This window comes from Aquarana catesbeiana, linkage group LG01 (genome assembly GCF_042186555.1).
Source record: "Aquarana catesbeiana isolate 2022-GZ linkage group LG01, ASM4218655v1, whole genome shotgun sequence".
Lineage (NCBI taxonomy): Eukaryota > Metazoa > Chordata > Amphibia > Anura > Ranidae > Aquarana > Aquarana catesbeiana.
This window is the reverse complement of record NC_133324.1, coordinates 234,678,081-234,703,402: the sequence shown is the minus strand read 5'-3', so window position 1 is coordinate 234,703,402 and position 25,322 is coordinate 234,678,081. Positions and strand designations below refer to the sequence as shown.

The 25,322-nt window shown below is 38.2% G+C and overlaps 1 protein-coding gene across 4 annotated transcripts in view; it reads left to right on the top strand.

The window, feature by feature from the left end:
• The window catches only part of RPH3A (rabphilin 3A), a 433,918-nt gene extending 416,062 nt beyond the window's left edge, over positions 1-17,856 (top strand). For all 4 annotated transcript variants that reach the window (XM_073625921.1, XM_073625905.1, XM_073625913.1 and 1 more), the window contains 3 exons: positions 3,217-3,298; positions 4,869-4,965; positions 12,230-17,856. In XM_073625921.1, the coding sequence (XP_073482022.1) occupies positions 3,217-3,298; positions 4,869-4,965; positions 12,230-12,360 (310 nt within the window). In that variant the 3' untranslated portion in view covers positions 12,361-17,856. The remainder of the gene's footprint in view (positions 1-3,216; positions 3,299-4,868; positions 4,966-12,229) is intronic.
• The last annotated feature ends 7,466 nt before the right edge of the window (positions 17,857-25,322 follow it).

The following is a 25,322-nucleotide window of genomic DNA, read 5'->3' as shown; positions in this document are numbered from 1 at the left end:
GTCTTGTGTTTTGTCTTGCAGCAAATATGAAACATATCAAAGACCCTGAATTCATGGGCCAGTTCATAGACAGATACAGGGATATGAGAAATTTGTGGGAGGTTAAAAACCTCTATTATCGAAATAAACCAGCTAGGAAGGCATCGCTGGAGAAACTGCTGCAATTTGTGAAGACGCATGTCCCCGATGCAGACATCGAGTTTATGATTAGGAAAATTGGTAGCTTGAGAAGCACTTATAGGAAGGAGCTTAATAAGGTCCAGGCTTCCATGAGATCAGGAGCAGCAGCAAAGGATGTGTATGTACCCAGTCTGTGGTACTACAACACAATGTTGTTTCTGGAAGACCAGATTGAAGCCAGGGAATCACTTTCTACACTTCCATCCACCCTTCCCTCAACCCCAGCTGAGGCTTCCGAGGACCAACCTGGCCCTTCCATCCTAAAAGAAGTGGAGGAGCCCAGCTGGAGCCAGGTATAGTATTTTTGAACATATTTATTGACAGAAAATTATTGGTGTTAACTAGATGTTATTATTGATAACAAATGAATGATTGAACAAAAAGTGTTTGACATATTAATAGACAGTAGGGGGCAAAAATGATTGGGACAAGAATGAAAAATGCTGGGCTCAGAATGATAGTCTTTTCTATTAATTAACATTCAGTTTGCAACAGTCATGAGCTGAAAATTGTGTGTGATTGATGAACCAAAAACTACAACTATGTCCCTTTATCATACACAGGAAGACCTCAGCCAGGACGAGGCTCTGGAATGTGGCAGCCAGGAGGAGGCGGGGGTAAGTGTCATCCAGGAGGTGGCCAGGCCCAGTAGCCTCACCCAATCCCAGGTGCCTCCCCTCCACCTTACAATAAAAAGTGCCAGGAAGGGGAGTAACGTGGAGGAGGCAGCACTGGGCCTCATTAAGGAGGTTAATGTGGCCCTGAAAACACCCCCTGACGCTGAAGAGGCTTATGACTGCTATGTAGCTGCAAAATTGCAGCAAATGGAGGAGGGCTAACGCTTTATGTGTGAGAATCTTATTTTTCAGTCCCTTCGGAAGGGGTTGAGGGGCCAAATTAGTGAGAACATGCACTTATGTGCGCTCGCCTATCCTCCTCCTCCTGCCACAAGTCCACCTCCAGAGCCACAGCCTCCAAGGAAGGCTGCAGGGAAGTGTGGAGGGAAGGCTGCAGGGAAGACAAGAAAGTGATAGCCTGGGTTCAGTCTGGTCTGACAGAAGATGCAGGCTGTGGTAGTACCACAACCTGGGGACATATATGTCATCTGCTGCTGTTCATGATCTCTGGGAGTCCTGGACCAGATTGTGCTCCCTATTATATGGACTTCTCAGGCTACCAATTTTTAGTTATAAAGAGTTGATGTGTGCCCTGGGGTACAAAGGCTTCGCTAATTCAAGCAGTTTCTGCAGTGTTGCCTTCCTCTTTATTTTGTTATGAGCCAGAATGAATGTAGATTTTTTTATATGAAAATACTTGCCTATGTGTTTTTCTTCAAAAAGGACAGTTTGTTTGTGAGTAGGCAGGTACATTTCAAAAATACGATGTCAAATTAACAAGGGACAACAACCAACCTCCTTGAGCTTTTAAAAATACAAGATAATAATGTTGTTGTGCAAACTTGACACACACACAAAAAAAGAAAATATGGAGATCACTAGAAAATAATTTAAAAATAATCAAAAAAAGGGAGATCTTGATTAAAAAAAAAATGACTATAAAAAATAATTCTAAACATTATTATCGAGATCTGGCTTTCAAAACAAAAAAGATTATTCGGGAGATCGCGAGAAATAATAAAGAAATAAGTTTGTGAGAACTGTGTGATTATCAGCAGCAAAACAAATTCATTCTTCTAGCATTATAAAGAACAAAAGAATGCGCTGCAAAGATCCAAAAATTGACAGCGTGACGAATGTGCTATCTCCATTACGAACGCTCTTTTAACCAGAACGAGCGCTTCTGTCTCGTACTTGATTCTGAGTATGCGTGATTTTTTGCACGTCCGAATTGCATACAGACGATCGCATTTTTGGATAGGAACTTTCCCTGACCGAAAAATAGAGAACATGCTCCCAATCTTATGCTGGCTGGAATTCTGCCAGCCAAAGACCAATGGAGCATACACACGGTCGCATTTTCCGACAAAAAGCTCTCATCGGAGTTTTGCTGGTGGCGTTTCCGATCGTGTGTATGCAGCATAACACAGACCACAACAGAAAAAAAACCCTTGCAGTGGGGGCTATATTGTATGCGGTGAGGGCGAGGGAGCAACCGAATCTAGGAGCAACTTCTAGAGAAGGCTGTGGCAGAGTGGTCACATAGATCAAAGGAGTTTGCTGGAGCTGGAAGTCAGGAAAGTGATACAGTCTCTTCTGCAACACCTACACTGTAAGGTTATTTTTGTTATTCCCAGAGTTGGGCTTTAACCACTAGCTGCTCAAGCCAATTTAGACACTTCTCTCATGTAAAAATAAGCCTAGATCATTACTTAGAACCCGCAAACATTATATATAAAGGCCTGGAGGAAAAAATATTGTAGTAGTTGCAATTTTATGTCACATAATATTTGTGGTTTTTCAAACACAAATTTTGGGGAAAAAAAATATTTTATTGAATTTTTGTGCACACAAACACAATGTAATACCCATTTTTTTTTTTTGTAAAAATATAAAAGTTCATGTTACACCAAATAAATAGATACCTAACATGTCATGCTTTTAAATTGCTAATGCCTGCCAAACTACTGTATTGTGTGGGGACAACCTAAGGGTGGGATGTAGTTAATGTGCATTTGTTGGATTTATAAATCTGGATCAGAGAAATGTTATATATTGCAAGGATTTTGCCAACTTTTATGCAATTTCCTACCCTGATCTGTGTTGCAGATTTTGCTGTTTGCCTTATTGTGTTGTTTCTTAAACCTGACAGGTATTCTAATCCCTCTCCACTCTATCCAAAATTAAACAAAATTGCTTTTAGTTATATTTTAATCTGGTTATACCCCTAGAAGTGATAGTTCGTTTTAACCACTTTTGAGCCACTTGGCTGAAACTCAGCAATCTACAACTCACAATTTGAATTAACCACCATAATTTGGTTTTGAGTGGATTTTTCCTTAGAATAAAGTGAATGTTAACAAATGCAGTAACTATGCTAGTTTGCATGTACAAATTCTTTTCATTTCTACATTTATAGACTTCTAAAACCAGAGGGAGGTAAGAAAGCGAAGCAGAAGACTCAGATAAAAAAAAAGACTCTTAACCCAGAATTCAATGAGGTAAAAATGTTACACATGCACCAAATATTTTTTCTGGTTTATAGATTTTAATTGGCTTTTCATTAACTTTCATTGACTTTCAATAATTTTTTAGCCTTTTTACAGAGTAAGGAAGACTTAGACTCTTTTGTCAAGGTGATAATTGCTACCTGTGTTCCTACAGGGCAGACTCTCCCTCTTGATATATCCCGGTAATTGTTGTCTTTGAGACAGAAAGTGAGGGGACATCGAAAAAATTTTAAGTTTTCACCAGAGCAAGAAGTGAGGGAAAATTCACCATTGCAGACACATATTCCTCTGAAAACTCTCTAAGATGGGAATTTTGTTCACTTTTGAGAAAGTTTATGTAATTTCTCATATATCCAAAGCAGGACACAGGCAGCAAGAAATTACCTGATAAAGTAGAAAAGGGTAAAACTCCAATCTTAAAAAAAACTTTTGGTTTTTATATAGGCTTTATTATTCAGTCATTATACAATACTTTATTTTACCCAACAATTTTTTTCATTTTTGGGAAACTGTCTCAGTTTATGCTCTAGATAAAAGCTATATGGAGTATATTCTATGTTTAGCATTTGACCATAGCAACAAGAAAAATCTGAAGTTCAGTGGAAATAGCCCATTTAAGCATATCATAAAAAAATCTCTACAATGTTGACATTTTCCTTGTCCTGTCAAAATCAAAATTTGCCAGAGAGGGGGAATTAAATTTCCAGACTGTCTTAGATTACACTGTGTGGAATTATCTGGGGCAATTTCTCTATAGAATCTATATTGTTTGCACTAGTTTATAGTTAATTATAAGCATTAAAGGAGTTGTAAACCCCCTTTTTTTTTTTTTTGTTAAATAACAAACATATCATACTTACCTCCACTGTGCAGTTCATTTTGCACAGTGTGGCCCCGATCCTCCTCTGCTGGGGTCCCCCAATGGCGCTCACGACTCCTCCTCGCATCAGTAAACCCCCTAGGAGAAGCTCTCTCCCTGGGGGTTACCTGTGCGTCCATAGACACAGAATGCCAGACTCGGCCCCGCTCCCCTAGCACCCGTGTCATTGGATTTGATTAACAGCAGCGGGAGCCAATGGCTTTGCTGCTATTAATCTATCCAATTAAGAGCCTAGAACCCCAGACAGAGAGGTACAGCGCTTTTCCGCCGAGAGAATGTATGGGCTCAGGTGAGTAAAACGGGGGGGGGGGCTAGGGGGCCGGTCAGTGTCAGAAGTTCTTTTACCTTAATGCATAAGATGCATTAAGGTGGAAAAACACGAGGGTTTACAACCTCTTTAAGTTGGACCATTAGTGAGAATGTTAGGTACTACTAAACTGGCGCACAAAAAAGAACAACTGAAGCCATCTAGTGGATGGTGTTGTTAATGCTTGCCTAAAGAAGGGACGGACATTTCTCATAGGTAACTGGAAAACAGTTTCCTGAAGCTGGTTGGTTTCTGGAAAATCTGTATATTTTTCCTTCTTCATTTTAGCCCCTTACATTTTATAAAACTGTAATATGAAACCACAGATTAGTAACCTAAAACAGATTCATATTGTGTGTACCTGTTTCCTTCAGGAATTCTTCTTTGATGTAAAGCACAGCGATCTTGCAAAAAAACAACTGGATTTATCAGTATGGGACTATGATATTGGAAAATCTAATGACTATATAGGTAAGTTCTGTTCATCATATACTGTATATTACAGTCTAATGCCGCTAGTGCAGTGATGTATCTGATGGAGCTTTATTTTCCATGTAACTTAGAGCAACAGGGCTGGCAGGTGCAGCAAATTGTAATCACTTTTTAAAATTTTCTTTCACGCCCTCTCTTGATGTTTGTGATTAAATACAGTATAGAGCACTCTGGCAATAAAATTTCAGTGGCTGCTGAGACAGGTCGCAAGCCATTCTATATTTCTTAAACGTGCCACTATCTCTTCTTCCATTTGTTTTGTGTATACTGTACAGTTCAAAAATGTATGGATGGTATTGTCCAAACTGTATGGGAATGGCTTCCTGTCTTAGATGGGTGAACTATGACCACTTTTTACCACTACGTTTAGACACAAGGCAAGTCAAATAGAGGAGTAAATAGTAATGTCCATTCTACAAGATTTATTCTTTATCATTTATCCTTTATTCGCTCATCTGGCATTACCCCTACCCATCTTTTTTAGGTTGGCTGAGATTATAGCTCTCTAAAAATGGTAAATTATGACCACTTTTTACCATAAAACGAACACACCAGGCAAGTAATATATTCACACCGAGGAGGGAATAGTAATGTCCACTCTGAGGATTTTTAATTATTCACTTATTTCTAGGCACCTGGCATCACAAAACTAGATGTAGCTGATGCAGAATCTACATTTAGATTGCACCCGAAAATCTTGGTGCCATTGACTGAAGAGTGTCTGACTGCTATGTAATGCATGAGTATTGTAAAAAATGATCTTCTCAGGATCAATCACATAGAGTATATAGCTTTAACAAATTCTCAATTTCTTTAGAGTATAAATACAACATGATATAGATCAGTCTCAGCCCACAAAGTAGTTTACTGTTTAATGTTCATATCACAGACATGCTGCACACACTAGGGACAATTTTGTCTAGATGCCAATCAACCCATCAGTCTGCTTTTGGGTTTTGGAAAAAGATTGGAGTACTTAAAGAAACCTGTGCAAACATGAACATACAGACTCCTTGTAAATTAATCTTAGGACCCCAGCTCTGAATAACAAGTCTGCTAAGCACATTGTCATATTATCCAATTACTGAATTGGCAAATTAAACAATAATTTACTATTTAAAGCTGAAGTTTAATCAGCGTTATATTTTGCCTTCCCTGGTTCCTCCCTCACACCCTCATCAACATGCTAATTCAAATAAAAGATGGAACCTTTGTCTTTCTGTGCAATGCAGGCAGATCATTGCTGGTAGGAGGGGCCAGTAGTGTGCTGTATATATTTCCTTAAGAGTCCTTTGACCCAAATGCAAGTCATGGGCTGGCTCTCAGGAGGCGTTATGTAAATATTAAATGCCTTGATCAGTGGATGTCAGTCTGGATGGGTTGAGTTTCTAGGCAGACCGTATTTGTATTCAGACCTCTCTAGGGTACACCCTTTAACAAACGGTTAAATTCCTTGTTAAGAGAGGTTTATTTGTCAACAGGTTCTTATGCTTACCCTTTCAGATTTGTGGGTGTAGTGTAATAATTCAAACAATTCACAAGTAGTATAGTAATAAAAGATATTTACTTAGCTTCAGGTAAAGATATAGCACAGGTGATAAACTGGATAAATACAGCTTCAATTCAATCCAGGAAGCCTCTTAACATCTGGAAACATCAGAAAGCCTTGGAAGCGACAACCGTTACACAAGGTTCTAGGCACACTCACCTCCTATATGTCCTAGATAAGGTCCTTTTGTGGGCTTATTTGTTCTCCTATATACATGTGAAATGTATTGAGAGGGCCCCCAGGTTATAACCAGTTCTATCAAATGGCTGATTTTACCCAGTCTGGTCATATAACAGTTTCAAGCTTAGGAATGTGACCATATGGTAAGGTCAGAGATCGTAGTATATATATATATATATATATATATATATATATATATATATATATATATATATACCAATACATATACAGTATATACTATATACACAGAAGTGATTACCTATAAACTCATAATTAATAGCATAACAATTTATGCCAAGTCCTTTGTAAATCAATAATTATTATGAACCTGTACTTCACAACCACCTGTAATGTAGAGTCTCCATGATTGAAAGAACTGAATTTCATGGAATGAAGTGGGTGGGACAGGAACATTAAGGCTGGGAAAGACTGAAGGTAAGGCTAGTTTTCATCTTTAATACATTTTTACAGCATTTTTAACATTTGAATTTAGAGTTTCAAATGTGGCATTACATATCCTGTAGGTATAAATACAGTACATTGTTAGTAAACCTATTCATTTCTCAAACAATTTTGCCCTAATTTAAATGATAGCTTGTGATTCACACTCGTTTGTTAATGCTAATAATATAAATGGTGCGTTATTCCCTATGTTAAAGTATGTAACACAGTCGGGTTTATTTACTAAAGCTGGAGAGTGCAAACTCAGACTCACTTCTGCATAGAAACCAATCAGCTTCTAGGTTTTATTGCCAAAGCTTAATTGAACAATCTGAGGTTAGAAGCTGACTGGTTTCTGTGCAGAATTGAGCCTGATTTTGCACTCTCCAGCTTTAGTAAATAAACCCCCATGGATTTGAATGAACAAAAAGTGACTGATGTGTATACAATAGTATGTGAGGTGATAGCCTTAATGAATTGAGACTGATACTAAATAGATTAGTGCATAAGTGACACTCTAAGGTGCTCAAAACAGTACATATGAATAAACAATCTATGTATGAAACAATTGTGCCTTATGTGATAAACAATTATATCACACAAAGTTCATATTCATGAACAAAGATGCAGCATGTGGGATGCAGCATGTGGAATCTTTTCAGACAGATTTCTGCATTAATCTCCTATGTTGAAAAGCGCTGAATTTTGCAAGATTTCTACTGGATTCCACTGGTAAGTAATCTCCAGTGACTTGAAATATGATGTTTCATAAAGTAAAGTTGGCCTCTTACCAGATATGGTGGATCCCAATAACAGAGAACAGACTCGCTGTGGATATCACTCACCTAGGTTTTTTCACAACCAAACACCTCCAAAGATTGAACTCAGGTGATTCAAAGAACAAGGAACTGACTCACTTCCATAGGCGTTCAGCTCATCCACATCACAGCAATTAGCCAGTTTAAACTCAGTCTCAGGTGCAATAATATGTAAACTTTTGTATCCGTTTAAATAAAGAAGGAACTCCCAAGATTTAGGAAATCATATATAAGGAAAGAAAAAGCCTCATAGTGTAAAACTGCATACATTTTTTAAAATGCTTGTAAAGGTTACACTTACAGCAAGGCAGAAAATTTGAGCATGAAAAAATTGCCTGGTGACGATGTCATTTGTCCAACCAGATGAGTGGCGCTACAAGGACTCTCTGATCCGACACATTTCCACAAAACTGTCGTCTACTAGGAATTTCCCAGTACACGACAGTTTTGTGGAAACTAATCGGAAAAGATTCCACATGCTGCATCTTTGCTCATGGATATGAACATTGTGCTCTATAATTGTTTATCACATAAGGCACAATTGTTTCATATATAGATTGTTTATTCATATGTACTGTTTTCAGCACCTTAGAGTGTCACTTATGCACTAATCTATTTAGTATCAGTCTCAATTCATTAAGGCTATCACTTTACATACTATTGTGCACACATCAGTCACTTTTTGTTCATTCAAATACATTGTGTTACATACTTTAACACGGGGAATAACGTACCATTTATATTATTAGTACCATTTATATTATTAGTATTTATGTGATTCCTTCCTGGTCTTGAGTAGCAGCATTTCACCATTTCAGATCAGCGCAGGGATTTACATTTAAATCCATTTAGTTAAAATGAGGTTATGAAACCTTCCAACTCATTCTTTACCAATGGCATATGAAAAAGATCACTAAATGTCGGAACGCGGTCTGGACCTGGACTGAGTGACAGTCCTGTTTGTCGCCGCTGTCATCCTCACAGCAGGACAGAGGTGGAAGGTGCTGCAGATCTGGGCAGAGTGCAGGAGTCTTTTCAAATTAACGAGTAGTAATAACTGTTTTTTTAACATAGTAAGTTGAGCAGCTCTTGCCCTCTGTCCAAATCTGCAAAAAAGATGCAGGTATGGTTGATGGGGTAATCAGGCCAACATCCCCAATTATGTGGAAAACACAAGAATAACCCCCTAATGGGACCATAGTGGCCTATAACACATAATCAAATCATGGTAACATATAAATTAGCAGAGCAATATTTGTAACAAAAATCCAATACAAATTTTATTAGGAATATCATTAAAAATGTAGAAGGCTGGCGTACAATCAAGCCAACATATTACAAGTTTACATGAGTGCATACAGTTCTACATATTCCAAGGACTGCTGGGATGAGGGCACCATGGCAGAACATACATGGAGAATACCCGATGCGTTTCAGAATTCAATCTTTCGTCGGGGGTGTATGCTTTAATAGAACGGATCACTTCTATAATGAAGCAAAAAAGGATTATAGACACCACAGTAATCATATAACAGTGAAAGGAGTTATTATTGTTCCCTTATTTGAAAATTGAACTCACATGTTGACAACAAATGGAGCTTACATACATCAGCCAAAGGAATGAAAAAACAATCAATGATGACCATCACATTGCCGAGGGAAGGAAGTAGCCTTATTAATATCAGCACCTAAATGAGGTCCAGCAGGACCTGCTAGAGTAACACACCAAAGGAGGGAAGGGCATGGAAATGGAAAAGCAATCTGGTAACAAGAAAAAAGAAGGGTATATATATGGTAAGTGAGAGAATATATGCATGTATGTGTATGCATAAAAATGCATATGTTACTGTGAGCTGTATTGCTATTACATAAAGTACTCACACAGCAAAATAAAAGTGTATTATTACTCAGGAGGGTACACATGCAGATAAATATTAAAGTCAGCCACAACCAAAAAAGATCTATGTGTAGCTGCATAGTCACGACAGGATACAAACCATATATAAATTCTGCTGCAAATACCAAGGATATGAAGCAAAAGAGGCCAGACTAAATTGCTAGTGAAAAGTACAAGAAGAGAAAGTAATAATAAAGTAGTTTACCATGCATATAAGATGTTACCAGAGAGTCCCAGCCGGTGGAAGATGCCGCACGTCCTAGTCCGTGGATCGTAGCGATGGCTCCTGGGACGCTGGGGGTGCCAAGACTTTATATACATCTGACTGGTGAGAGAAACCTACCAGGCAGTGAACTTCTGCCTTTCCTCAGCTGGCATGCATTCCGGCTTGGTCCCCGGACATATGGCCTGCGGTGCAGCCCCGCCCAGAACGCTGGAGTGATGTCACCCATCAGGCATCCGCCAACACAAATGGCAGCAGGAGCCACAGGTGAAGAGCCACACCCCTGGGTTGCAGAAAGTGACAAAGAGGCCACCCTGTGGTGAGAAAAACATGGGTGGCCCACGCGTGCCAGGTGAAACTCAAAAACTGGGGCAAAAAGAAATCCAAAGAAAAATGCAAATATATACACAAACCAAGGCAAAAAAAATCCCCGGGTAGGGGTGACATCACTGAGAGTTACACAAATAGCATACAGCAAAAAGAAATATATGTATATAATCATTTTACAAAAGAACCAATGCAGTATTGACATTTTATATATACAGTATATATATTATGTTTAGAAAGATTAATTCTGTTAAGGCGTTGACATGAATCGAGTTCTGGAGTAAAACTCTCAGTTTTTATTTCTTTGTATGTGTCATCATAAGAAGTATGTGAGGAAGAGGGTCATAAAGACCCTATTTGTGTGTTCAGTGACAGGTAAGTGTCATTAGGAATGTTTGAATTAGAAGGGGCATCGCCCGACTGGGGCTTGCCTGATGGATAGTTGTGGTGACCTCATATGTTACCTGGTGCCCGGTTGAGAGGATAGCCTAAGAGTGGTTTCGCCTGAGGAAGTGAAGTGAAAGATGGAGAAGGTAGATCTACCGTGCATTTTTTAGGAGAACGTGCATAGGAACCGTCACTGTGAGGACGTTGCTTGTTTTTCCTTGATGTTTTTTCCATCCAAATCTACAGCAACTCCCACCCCCTGGCTATGCTGTGAGGATGACAATGGTGGCTGTGTGGGTTTATAACTGCAAGGGGGATTGTGATGGGGACTGTGGTTGCAAGAGGGAATGCAATGTAAAGGGGGACTGTGATGTGAGGGAGGAGAACTGTGATGTGAAGGGTGTCTGTTATCTAAGGAATCATTCACGCCAGAACACGGTGCAGGAAACCCACATTTCCATGCTCACTTTCTGCACTGCATTCCTAATGATACCCCCAAAGCAGATCACAAATGCGGTCTGTTTGCCTGCACTGAACCACATTGTACCCCAGTACCATGTAATTTGGTGCAGTGTGTTTTTGAAAAGTAGTGCATGCACTACTTACTGTGCAAACAACATTTAGAAACAAGATTGTTTCAATACCTTGTTAGTTATACACAAAACACAATCTACCTTTCATCTATTCTCATTTATCATGACTTCAATGACAGGTTAATTATTGCCTTGGTAATGCATGAATGCAATTTGATTGCACTGCATCAGCGTGTACAATCAGACAGAAAAAATAACTGATAACCTTATAATTTTGTTAATCAAAGCATAATTTCCACATAACAATTGCACATAACAAGTTTGTCATCAAAATATGAGCTCAGGTTCATCGCCATTAATACAATTGATTAAATACTTTGAATAAATGGAAATGGTCAAAAATACATGCTGAAAATCTGTTTATTTTTTTCATTGCATAGCTGAGACAAAAAAAAGGCCACCTATTACAGTAAAGAACAAATATCATGACTTGAAGTATAGGAAGAGTGGGACCAGGCTCAGCCTTCCTCGCTATACTAGATGTTTTTTTTTTTATTACTGTCTTTTCCCTCATTGTGAGGGTTTCCTTCAATTTCCTGTTCTGTCAGACAGCTATAAAATAGTCAAGACTTGAGGAAACATCTTACTGGGGTTACATACAGCAGTAAAATATCAATAGAAGTTTTAACCCACTGATGTTCAAAATATGGCCTTTTTGTACTTGCGGTGTGGCCCAGTATCTAGCAATAGCATTGATCTACTATCAGCTAGTCCTTCGTTTTAATATAAATCCTGTATAATCCTGATTTTGCTTTGTGGTAAGCTTTAACACATTTCTATTATCTGACAGTTTTATATCAAGTTATTATGTCTGGATTCTCCCTGTAGGTGGCTGTCAGCTGGGCATCAATGCCAAAGGAGAGCGCTTGAAACACTGGTATGAGTGCCTGAAGAATAAAGATAAGAAGATTGAGCGCTGGCATGTTCTACAGAATGAAAACCATGTATCAAGTGATTAAATGACAGCTGCCGTGTTCCCCAAACGTTCACGCTCTGTACCAACTCACTGTAAACTTTTTATGTCTTGTCTTCCAAAGCATTCACACTTTTGGCTTTTAGAGATAGAGAAAATATAGTTGCTCCTAGTATATTCTTTATTAGATATAAATACTGCTTTTTTGTTTGCCTTCAGAACAAATGCTGATAGATGAATTTTAATGATACATGTGTTTGTTTCTCAGCCTTCTTTTTAATGCTTACCAATCATGTTAATTGGCACTCACTTAGAAAATTACAGCAAAGGAATTTGGATAAGTTGCTTATAGGAAGCTATCGGCCTGAAAGGTAAAAAGATGCAGTTCTGCATCTAATATGTGGCTATGGGCAACAGCACTATTACTTTGCTTCTGTTTTTAAATATGAGCCCCTTTGCTCTACAGCTAACTGTGAAAAAAAGCGCAGCTTATCAGATGTTTGCATTCCCTTTCTAAGCACTGCTTGGGCAATGACAGTTTACAATGCCATGCAAGTGGTTGTTATGGGCAGCACCACACTTTCTGCCCAGTTATCTGTGGAGCATGTTTTAAAAATGTCCATCATAGTTACAACCAAATCCACTTACATTACTACCGCTGACTGGCAATCTGATATAATATATATTTAGACTGAACTTTTTTTTTTTAAATCTTTACTAAGGCACAAAGTATTTGCACATTGATTTATGGTAAATACACTTCTTGTCTTGCAGTATGGAAAAACGGTTACTGTTTATCTGACAGGCTTGGGTTTCCACCATGTATTACATTCTACAAAATAACTATTTCAGAGCACAAAACAAAAATGTCTATATTTTCTAAAGTTTACATGCCTACTGACTCCTAGAAGATTAAATAAATAAAACCGTATGCTATAACCATATAAACATGATGAAATTAAGACATTTTGCAGTACACCTTGATAATCACATATTTCAAAAACCAGAAAACTCAAAATTCAGTGATGTGTTTTTCCATGTTGCTGATGTGTTTTTTAGACTAAATATTTAAATCCAGTTAAAGGGGTTTCCCACTTTGAAAAAATATGAATCAGACCAGTGGCAGTCCTTGTAGAACAAAGGGTTGTCCCTACCTTGCCTCTGGTTTGTTATGTTCCCATGTTTTCTACCGCCATTCCATTATAAAACAATCACATTGCATTTAGTAATAGTACATTGAATGTGATATCATTTGTTCTCCACAAGTATTTAAACTAGTGGTCCTCAACCTTTTTTCGTGTCAGAAACACTTTCATGACTTTCCTGGCATAACAGAAATGTCTTAGTATGTCTTTTAAAACTTTGTTTTCTTAGTGACAAGATCTTTATTAACAAAAGAACCCAAGTGTTCTTAGTACATAACTTGAAAATAATAATTAAAAAAAATCCTCCATAAAGTTATTTTATTATTAAATTAGGTTTGTGCTCATTTATGTGACTGCTGACCACACGCTTTGGGTTTGTGGATCTTCAGTGGACAATGCACCAGTGGCTAAGAAAAAAACGGACTCTTCCATAATAAGAGACATAACGCATTGGGGTTGATTTACTAAAACTGGTGCGTGCAAGATCTGGTGCAGCTGTGCCAATTAGCTTCCAATTTCAGCTTGTTCAATTAGCTGATTTGTCTCTATGCAGAATAGCACCAGATTTTGCATTATTCAGTTTTAGGAATTCCTCCCATAGTCTTTTATAGGAATACCATAATATGTGAATATTTTGCCTATTTTTGGAAACAGTGAAAAAACCCCTTTAAGTTGTTAATGTAATGTACCTCATTCAAGATTCTTGAATTTAAAGCAAACCTCTAATGTTATCATTTTTGCTGGGATGGATAAATAAAGTATAATGGCTGATATACCTTTTAAGTAGAAAATGTTTCTCTAGGTTCTTTCCCTTACTGGTCACATGACCAAGGATGTAAATCTTTCATCAAATGGCTAAGAGTGATCATGTGACCTGCTTTGTAGGCAGCCTGGATTAATGTTTTCCGCTAGAAATTGTATTATTTTAGCATTTAGGTTGCTTTTTTAAATTTAACCCAGAAAATTATCATTTTAGTATAGTTCAATTTTAAATTGGCTATGGTAGCTTACTGATACATATAATTATTCCTTAACAAAGACACATTCAAGTCTAATTAAAATCTTTGTGAAAATTACTGAAAGACATTTAGCATACAGTGAAACAGTAAGTGCTGCATTGATTTTTGTTAAAAAGATTTCAGGGCCCCTAAAATAGCATGTACTGTAACTCCCATGTAGCCTGCCCTTGAGGACCTCTGGTCTATGTGTCAGAGCTATATAGCTTCAATCAGCAAAGCTCAGGCTCCTTAATAATTGCTATGCTGCAGTTCTGACAGCGAGGGGGGGATGTAGGATTTCTAAGGAGAGAATGCCATTCTCACACAGAGAGCAGTGATCCCCATTTGCAGACTAAGACCCCTTTCACACTGAAGGGGTTTTTAAGGCGTTTTAGTGCTAAAAATAGGGCCTGTAAAGCACCTGAAAAGCGCCTCTCAAGCATCCCCAGCATGAAAGCCTGAGTGCTTTCACACTGGGGCAGTGCGCTTGCAGGACTGAAAAAAAAGTCCTGCAAGCAGCGTCTTTGGGGTGGTGCGGGAGCGGTGTATACACCACTCCTAAACCGCCCCTGCCATTGAAATCAATGGGCAGCACTGCCAAAGCACCTGCAAAGCGCTTTGGCAGCTGCACTTTCCCCCGGCCGCTAGTGGGGTTAAAAGCGCCCTGCTAGCAGCCGTAAAGCGCCGCTATAACAGCGGTAAAGCACTGCTAAAACAAGTGGCACTTTACCACTATCGTGGCCCGTGCCCCAGTGTGAAAGGGCTCTAAGGTGAGGGATAAGATATTTTAGAGGAGCTAGAACATCTTTAACATACAAACTATGGTAAGACATGCAGTATCATTTAATTGCATGCTAAAAGTCTTTCCATAATTTTAACATAGACTTAATTTGAATGTGAGTGCCCAACTCAAAATTTGATATATTATGTTTGAAACCTGTCTTTATCAGATATAACATTTGTATTTTTATATGAGCTTCCTTTTGGTTCTAGGAACAGTCTGTGTTAGGATAGACATTTTTCTGGATCATTTCTAAAGGGACACAATAATAGCACATGTAAAATTATAAAATTATTACATTTAAATCTGCTAAAATATATATTAGACTGTAGTCATTTTAGTCTAGAGAGTAAATCTTAAAGTTATTGACCTGTAGCAGCAGTATTTTTGGACCAATATTTTTACAATTTATAATAGATAGTATTCTATAGAGTGAACAGTTCTAATCATTCCAAAATAAAGTTAAAGTTAAAGGGTTAGTCTACCCAAAACTAAGATTTTCATTTTTGGTAGATTCTGGTTAGAGGATTATATAACCTACCAGTGTCAAAACTGAAATATCAGCTTGGTGGACTGCCCCTTTAAATAATTTGTAACTTAAAAGATTATTTAATGTATTCATAGTGATTGGTGCAATATAACCTGCAATGTTGTTTGACTCATATATGTGGCATTTTACAGTTATAGGGTGTTTGGTAACACAGAGATAAGATATTACATTTCTATTTAAATAATGTGTATGTTTAAAGCGAAAAAATAGCAGAGATACATAGTAAACTCCTCATTACTGGTGTATATGTTGAGATACATTTAGGGTAGCAATACTATTTTTTACCCTGTGATTGATTAATGCAGGTGTCATACCGCTTCCACTGTTACCAACAGTTATGCTAGATACTGTATTTATAGCCAGACTTCTTTTAATTTAGACAGCTTGCTGTTTTCAATGCATATAGTTTTATCAGTATTATTTTATGAAAGTTAAGTAACAAAAACTGATAAGGCCATGATTTATCTGAGAATTGCATATCTGTTACTATGAAATTCGCAGAAATTACGACTATAACTCCATATTTCCTTTTCCTTACTTGTAAATATTTAAAAAGACATGAACAGTAAGTCCTGTCTATCAGCAGGTTACTAGACTGATGTCAAATCAAAGTATATGTTTTGTTTATATTTTTACAGTGGCTAACTGTGGCTATTGGTGGTGGGGCAAGAGTTTCTAGACTCTAAACGCTGAATGGTACCCAAAATGTAAACCCTTGTGGTCCACATTTCACTGGTGTTCTTCAATATCTTTTCAGAGCAACAGTTGCCACAGGTTTTTACTATGCCAAATAAGGTTACATTATCATGCCAACCTAAATGTCATCACAACCTCATCTGGAGGAGTGTCTACTAGTGCCAAGCCAATGTCTACTGGTTCAAACCAGCATACCATAGTAGTGATGAGACATAAGAACTTATGAATTTCAGGTTTGTTTTCCATTAAAATGTTAGTCCCCCAATACTGATATTTTAGATATGTATGGACTGAATCTCCCGCTGACTTATGCCCCGTACACACAGTCGGATTTTCCGACGGAAAATGTGTGATAGGACCTTGTTGTCGGAAATTCCGACCGTGTGTAGGCTCCATCACACATTTTCCATCGGATTTTCCGACCCACAAAGTTTGAGAGCAGGATATAAAATTTTCCGACAACAAAATCCATTGTCGTAAATTCCGATCGTGTGTACACAAATCCGACGGACAAAGTGCCACGCATGCTCAGAATAAATAAAGGGATGAAAGCTATTGGCCACTGCCCCGTTTATAGTCCAGACGTACGTGTTTTACGTCATCGCGTTTAGAATGATCGGATTTTCCGACAACTTTGTGTGACCGTGTGTATGCAAGACAAGTTCGAGCCAACATCCATCGGAAAAAATCCTAGGATTTTGTTGTCGGAATGTCCGAACAAAGTCCGACCGTGTGTACGGGGCATTACTGTATCTGTCAAGAACTCAAGCAGCAGTATTCCTGAAGGTCCCATTTTTGTCACTTCTGCATTGGGTCTTATTATTCCCATTCACTGTCTTGTACATATATTATAAAAAAAAAATAATAAAGCAGTGAATGTGACACTTACCAAACTGTCACTGCAGGTGAATTATTGCTGAATTTTATAACACATTCACCGTGAAGATTTGCCTACAGTGAATATTTGGTGAATGTCACATTTAATGCTTTTTAAATATACCCCACAGAGGGGGTCTGCTGTGCCATGGTTATGGCAGGTGGAGAGAACTTAAATGAGGTCCTCTGTCTTCAGTGTCCTTGACAGGCATTAGAAGCTGTGATTTGATCTGTGAGCATCTACTGAAATATTAGTTTTGAATGACTTAATATTAGCTTTTGAAACATGAACACTATTATGAAATAGCAATCTCACTTTCTGTTTTTTCTTTGAAGCAGCTATATATATTCCTCCCAACTTTTTGTGATAGGAACAAGGAACACCTATTATCAAAACTATGTATGCACAGAACACACCCTGACCATGCCCCCTTAAAGGAGAATTATCCAAAAAAAAGATTAGTAACCCCACAAGTTCATTTTTTTTAACCACTACTATTCCTTTATTCTGGCTTTTAAAATTTACCAATGCAGCAATTTTGAAATTGGATGAAAGGTTGAGCACTGGGAAACTGGGCCTTTGTTCTAAATCAGGGACAGTTGGGAGCTATGATATATGCAATGCTGCTTGTTCTGTTTTCTGCATGAAGCTTTAGCACTTAAGAATTTTCTTGACTTTGTACTTAAAACCTAGCTATCTACTTTCCTACTTAGGCCTGGGCCTTTCTGCTTGTAAGCAGGACTGGTGCAAAGATTTTTGACACTAGGCGAAACCTAATTTTGCCACCCCTCCCTTGCTCCACCCCTGACTCCACCCTCTTTGCCCTGCCCATGTATACCCCACCCTTTTAATGAAGTGCCCATTGAATGCAGCCTCACCAGCGCCCATCAAATGCAGCCTACCAGTGCCCATCAATGAATGTTTGCTTGCTTCCATTCATTCGGGAGTCGGGACACAGACACAGTCCTCCGCTGTGCCTCTGACACTATGAGCAAACGGAGCGGCAGCTGCCTGCTGATGCTGAGACTTAGTTGCTTGCTGCAGAGAGAAGAGAGTGGGAACACCAGTGGCTGGGCGCCCTAGGCAGCAGTGCGCCCTAGGCGGCTGCCTAGTTTGCCTAGTGGTAGCACCGGCCCTGCTTGTAAGTAGTTACAGAAGCACAATGTTTAGAAAAACTTTAATCTTTCATTATTGCCAACTTCTGCATGCTTCTATCTTCTTCTGCAGAAATGTGTCTATATACGAGCAGATAATTTTATTCCAGAGGAAGTTATCTTAGCCTATTTTACTGGGTACGAGAGCATTTATGAATATAATTGTTTGCATTCTCATACTCTAATCTATTCTGATTGGTCCTCTTTGTACTGACTAGACTTTAATACACAGTCCATCTGAAAAGAACACCAGTTTTACTCGGGGACTTTTCTAACTTCTTTTATCAACAGAAGTAGATCTGTGTAATGTAATATGTTTACCATAAAGGTGCACGAGCAGATTTTTTTCGGTATCTTTATTTTCATGCCAAGGCCTTGCTTAACTTGCTGAAGCTGTGTGAGGATATTATGAAGTGTGCATTACTGTGTTTGTCACGTTTAGATTTATATATATAGATCTAGAGAAAACCTTTATATACAAAATATCTAAGTTGCCATATTCACTCAGTGTTCAAAGACTAAATTAAATATTGTCATCAAAGTATCAAATACTTAATGAAGTAAACCTATGCAGTTGCAAAAAGTTTAGTATGTTGAGACTTACACCAGTAGAAAAAATGCTGACCTAAATACGACCATATCATTTTTCACGTATCGAGATGGAACCTGATTAATCACTATAGGCAACCAGTCCACTTTTTTCCCTATTTTTATAAATAGGCAGCATTTCTTTTAGAATATCCAGAAAATGTTTTTTTTTGCCTACAGATCTAATCTGTTTGACTATTTAAAGACCTAGGCCCATTAACTTTCATAAGAGCTACATTTTATCAGTTCAGTTGTATTGAGAGAAACTGGTTATCTAGTATTGCCATAGGTACTTTTTGAACTGGTTCAGAATGGAACTGGATAGGTGTCTATGGATGCATCTCTTCAAAATTATTTTTTGTTCTGAACATCGTAATTTAAAAAATAAATTACAAATTTTCAGATCTCAGCCTTGATCAGAGATCAGTAGTGCTGAGAAATACTGGGTGTACTTCTCAGCACTACTGACCTCCCATCAAGGCTGAGATCTGAAAAAACATATTTATAATTTATTTTTGACTTACAATTTTCAGAACAAAAAATATATTTTTTAATCAGGTAAATATAAAATATTTCAAATTAATATTTCAAAATTACCACTTTCAAGAAACAGATGGAGCTCCATGCCCCGTACACACGATCGTAAATGACGCCAGCAAAACTCCGATGAGAGGTTTTGGTCATAAAATGCGACCATGTGTATGCTCCATCGGACTTTTGCTGGCGGAATTCCAGCCAGCAAAAGATTGAGAGTCTATTTTTCAGTCAGAAAAAGTTCCTATCCGAAAATGCGATCGTCTGTATGCAATTCTGACACGCAAAAAATCATGCATGCTCGGAAACAATTCGACGTATGCTCAAAAGTATTGAGCTTCTTTTTCTGGGCTCATCGTAGTGTTGTACGTCACCGCGTTCTTGGCGGTCGAAAGTTCAGAGAACTTTTGTGTGACCGTGTGTATGCAAGGCAAGCTTGAGCTGAATTCCGTCGGAAAACCATCCAAGTTTTTTCTGACAGAATTTCTGATCGTGTGTATGGGGCAACAATGTAGCATGAGTGAAGTAATCACCACATTTGTAGTCCAGCTCTCCAACTTAAGTCCATACCTTGGTGTGAACATAGAGTTGAAGAAATTGTCTACAGGAATCTGACAATACACCCTTGGTGCACTGATCAGGGGTGCAATGCTTTGCAGGTTCCTATGCAAAAAAATTAAATAAACATAAATGCACACTTTTCTTCCTGCTAATATATGTGCAATTATTATTTTTCTGTAAAAGGTGGAAATAGCCTTAAATTCCCACCTGACTGAATCAGAGGAGGGACTTAACCAGGTAATCAATCATATAGTCTGCCTGAAAGTAAAAAGACACTGCTGGGCTTTTTCATTAGACAGCCCAGCTCTTAATTGGAATTAAAACGTTCGTTTTTAACTTAATAGCTACAAAAAATGTATCATCAGTATAAGGGCTCTTTCACATGGGGCGGATCAGTGATGATCTGCCCCTTGAACACCCGCTTGCTCAGCGGGGATCGATTCGCCGATCCCCGCTGAGCAGGAAAATGACAGGTCTGTCGCTGCGCACTGTGCAGCGACGGACCTGTCAGAGCGCTGCTCTCCCCTATGGGGGATCGGATGATGACGGACCGTAGAGTCCGTCGTCACCCGATCCGATCCGAAAACGGATGGAAGAGTAGGGTTTTCCTCCGTTACACTTTTCGGATCGGAGCGGGTCAGATGTCAGCGGACATGTCACCGCTGACATCCAACGCTCCATAGGGATACATGTATGTCCGTTTTTCATCCGAAAACGGAAGGATGAAAAACGGACATACGGATCCCCCGTGTGAAAGTCCTGTGAGAGTCCTAATAGTTTCCATTTTATAACTTAATGATTATAAATTGTGTACTAGGCTGTGCACAATGGTCTTTACTTTTCATGCATGCTGATAAGGAGACATGTTTGACCTTTACCTGACTGCAGCTCATACTGCCACCCTACCTTACATCTTCAGAGTACTGAAATGGAAGTTCTGGCTAAACACTATGCCTGCAATGCAGTTTATCACTGCTGTAGACTAAAATGATTTGCATTCAGTTAGACTGAAGACAACTCACTATAGGGTCCTAGTAATATCAGTGCTGCATAATGCAATTTTGGTAAATTATGAAATGTGGAAACCACACTAATTTTAGGATACATTTAATTTAAGTGCTGCTAATTTTAAAATAAATAAGATGCTTCAGTTTGGATACAGTTTGAATTTAAACACTAAAGCATCATCTTCAGAAAATGCCTTTACTGCACTTTACATACCAAGGGCGCATGCTATCCAGTTTTGATGCGTTCTAATGTGATCAGTCTCTCAATGTATGATAAAAGTGGGGTTGAGACTTGTTGACAGCCTATAACATAACAAGACTTTTGTACTATCCTTTTGCTCCTTAATTTATGTTTCATCATTTGTATTTTGGAAGTCTTTAGAATCCCTATCTGTGACATCAAAAGGACATCTGGATAATGGCATTGTAATGAAACGGTTTTCTGTCAAACAATATATTGTAAAAATAAAGTTATCCATTCATATGAATAAGTAGATTGTCAAAGGTCACAAAAAATTGCATTAATAATACTGTAATCGGAGACTTCACTGTTACAGCCTGTCACAGTAATGCTGGTAGTGAAAAGGTTAATATTTTAACAACCTTGTTTTTTTCCAGACAATCAGTGTTTTAAACAAACTAACAGTTTCCTGGTTACAAGACTTCTTTCCCAGACAAGCTGTGCTTAGAACGATTTAGTCATCTTCACTTTGTGTGTTTATCCTTTTTTATTCTTCAAATGCGCCATTGTCAGACACAAGAGCCGAGCAAAATTTGTTTTCCTTTGTAAATAACGCATGCAGATATGGACTGAAATGGCGCAGAGACTTGTATGCTAATGTTTGCATTTAAAAAAGCATGATGTAACTATAAAATAAACATTGTCAGACTTAATGCTGATGTTACCCACAATCTAGATTAAAAATGTCTTCCTCTGCATGCCACTAACTAGCACACATTGATCTCCTTATGTGATGTGTCAAATAAAGAAAACAATCAAATTAAAGTGGTCTTGCTTCTTTTTTTTTTTTTTAAACACTTTGCTAAATTGTTGTGGCACCTTAGACGCTAAAACAAACTTAAAGTGACACTAAACTCTGGTTTAAAACTACTTCGGACACGCTTTTTTAATGCTCTCTGAATGCTAGTCAAAGCACTTGTCACTAAATAAAATGGTTAGCTTACAATCCTGCTTACACCTTGCTTTGCTTAAAAAATGACACCAGATGTCGCTTTAGTGATGCTTCAAAGTGCCTTCAAAGCCTCCATAGAAGTCTATGACAAAGCTTGCTTGAAGCACCTGAAGCTTTTGAGAGGCTTTAATTCAGCTTTAGCTTCGCTTTGTTTTGGAGAAATTGAGATTTACACACACACACAGTCACCTGCCAAGCCTAATTAAAGCACCACCGAAGCATCATTGAAGCACCACCAAAGCATCATCGAAGCACTACCAAAGCATCTCAGAAGCATCAAAAACACACCTTGCGTTTGCTTTGCTTCAAAAGTATACCCCATGTCGTTTTAGTGGTGCTTCAAATCGTCTTTAAAGCCTCCATAGAAGTCTATGACAACGCTTGCTTGAAGCATCTGAAGCTTTTGAGAGGCTTTTATTCAGCTTTAGCTTCACTTTGTTTTGGAGAAATTGAAGGTATGAGATATCAACACACACACAGGGCATCTGCCAAGCTTCAGGAAAGGTAGAATACAGGGCCTTTAAGTAGTGGGTGTGTATGAATGGCTTTTGGAGCATACACGTATTGTTTAATGTCACTTTAAAGGCACTTGTGTCATTTGAGTGAAGGGGCAAACAGCTGCAGGTATGGAGTACAAACAGCTGAAGGTATCAGTACACTTCTTCAGCAACCCCTTAAACCTTCTTGAATGTTGGGCTATTCTGACAGATCTCTGCCCACACAGATTTCTGTTGGTGCATCATTGTAATGGGCAGTCTCACTGGCCAATAGACATCTACAATAGGTAGGAAGAGGGCTATTTAAGCTTTATGCATAGGTATAAAAGCTTTGTCAGAATGGCCTGAGATTTGACCTTGTGCAGGTGCAGATACCTCGAGGTGCCTGGACATCATACATGCAGCAATTTGCAGAGACCACCAAAAACTGTTTTTATTTCAGTTTTTGGTAGAGGCTGGGAAGCTAACTACCTGACAGTTTTTTAAACCTCTTTAGAGCTCTAATAATAGTCCCCGTCTACCTATTGGATCACGTATATATTTTAAAAATTAAAAATGGAACAGACTAACAGGGAACAACCACAAGTTCAGAAAAAAAGAAGATCTTAAAGTAATCCTGTACTGTGGGAGCCTGAAAGTTATCTTTGCTAATCTAACCATATAATAGTTCTAGTTGCCTGGCTATCAAGATGGTCCAGTGCCTTTAGTCTTCTCTATTAACACTGCACCTTGGTGCTATGCCTTCACTTTGATTTTCTTGATATTTGTTTAGGGTTGTTGACTCCAAAACTATTATAATATAGCTAAAGGCAACATTTTATTTTTATATTCAAAAGGAGTGGTGAAGGTAGCCTTTCTCAGTCTTTTCCTGTCTATGTCCCTGATAGAGAGATTCCCCCTCTCTAATTGTACTAAGCGCCAGTGCCATGGAATGAAAGTGAGGGTAAATCCAAAATATGTAGCTGCCACTGGAACAGAGGAGAAATCTTCCAATTAAGTGCCAAGTTTCTAAGAGGGAATGTTCCTCACATTTAAAAGATATCCTATTACCTCTTGTTGAGTCTACAGGACAGGAAGCGAAGGGAAACAACCACAATGAGAAACAAATGAAAAAAAAAAAACCCTACTCTATCAAAAATGAAAAAAAGAAAAAACAAGTTTTGGCTTTTACTTTAAGGTGAGAGACAGCCAGACAATCAGCCTTTTCAGAAGATGGTCAGCCTACATATTTTTGTCAGCACAGGCTTCCTTTGACTAATCTAAGACCCCCAAAGCTGTATTCACTGATTATGCTGCTTTAGGTATATATGGATCTTTATGTCTTTGTTTGAGGTCCTCTCTACTCTTGTTAAATTCTTATTGAAAAATGTACAACCGGAATACCCTGCTTCACCTGAAAATCTATGATCGGTCTATACAGTTTACCTATCATGATCCAGTAGAGAAACAGAGTATGGAACAACATTTTTACAGACTGCGGATGTTCAATTGATTTTCTAATTTTTAATATTACTTTTCAACATTCATTCAAATTCAAATTGACATTCATTTACAACTGCAATAGCAAAAAAAAATTGAAGTGTATGGTTTTGGTTTTGGAGCACTTTTTAATAAGTTTGAAAAAAAAATATTTTTGAAATAAAAATGAATAAAAGCTGACCACTGTAGACCCCTCTTTGAGTGTTAAATGGTTTGTCTCAACCTTCTTACTTCCACTTTTGCTGATCAGGTTGGCCTGTTAAAGGAAGTAAAAAAAAAAAAAAAATAACAGACTTACTGGCTGGATTAACAGGTAATAAAATGGTGGCTGTCACAGGAGGGGGTGGGGGTGGGGGGGTATGCGGCTAAGAGTCTCAGAAAAAAATCCCGCTAGCAACAGTCTGCGTCATATATGTCATTTTTTATTCTGCCCATAGTTATGATTTAAGGCTGCTAATGCATAGGGTGTTAGATCATACCTAAACTTTAAAAGTTCACTGCTCCATAGTGCCACTAGAGCCCCCTGAAGTTCCTATGCAATTACAGTTCCACCTGAAATGCATGTGATGCACCTGTTCTGAGGAAATGGCGCATAGCCCGAAACGTGTTATATGGTGTTTTAACCTGAATACGACAAATGACATGGCTTTTGCTATGGATAAAAAATCTCTTTAATTGTCTGTTCCACCAATAACAGGGAATTTGTGGGTACTTTTTCCCATAACCCTATTCCTATGCAAAAATCAACTCTCTAGTAACCAGTTTTTGCATAGCCTTACCCCCCAAAAAGGTAATGCTTGTGCCTAGCAAACACACGCAAACATTTATACAGTTGCTTACACAAACTGAAATATGACAGATTACAAAATTATTGTTTAATTCATAATCTTGGGAAGGGTTGCCAAACAATTCCAAGGAATTGAACATCCTTGAAATTACAGCCAAACC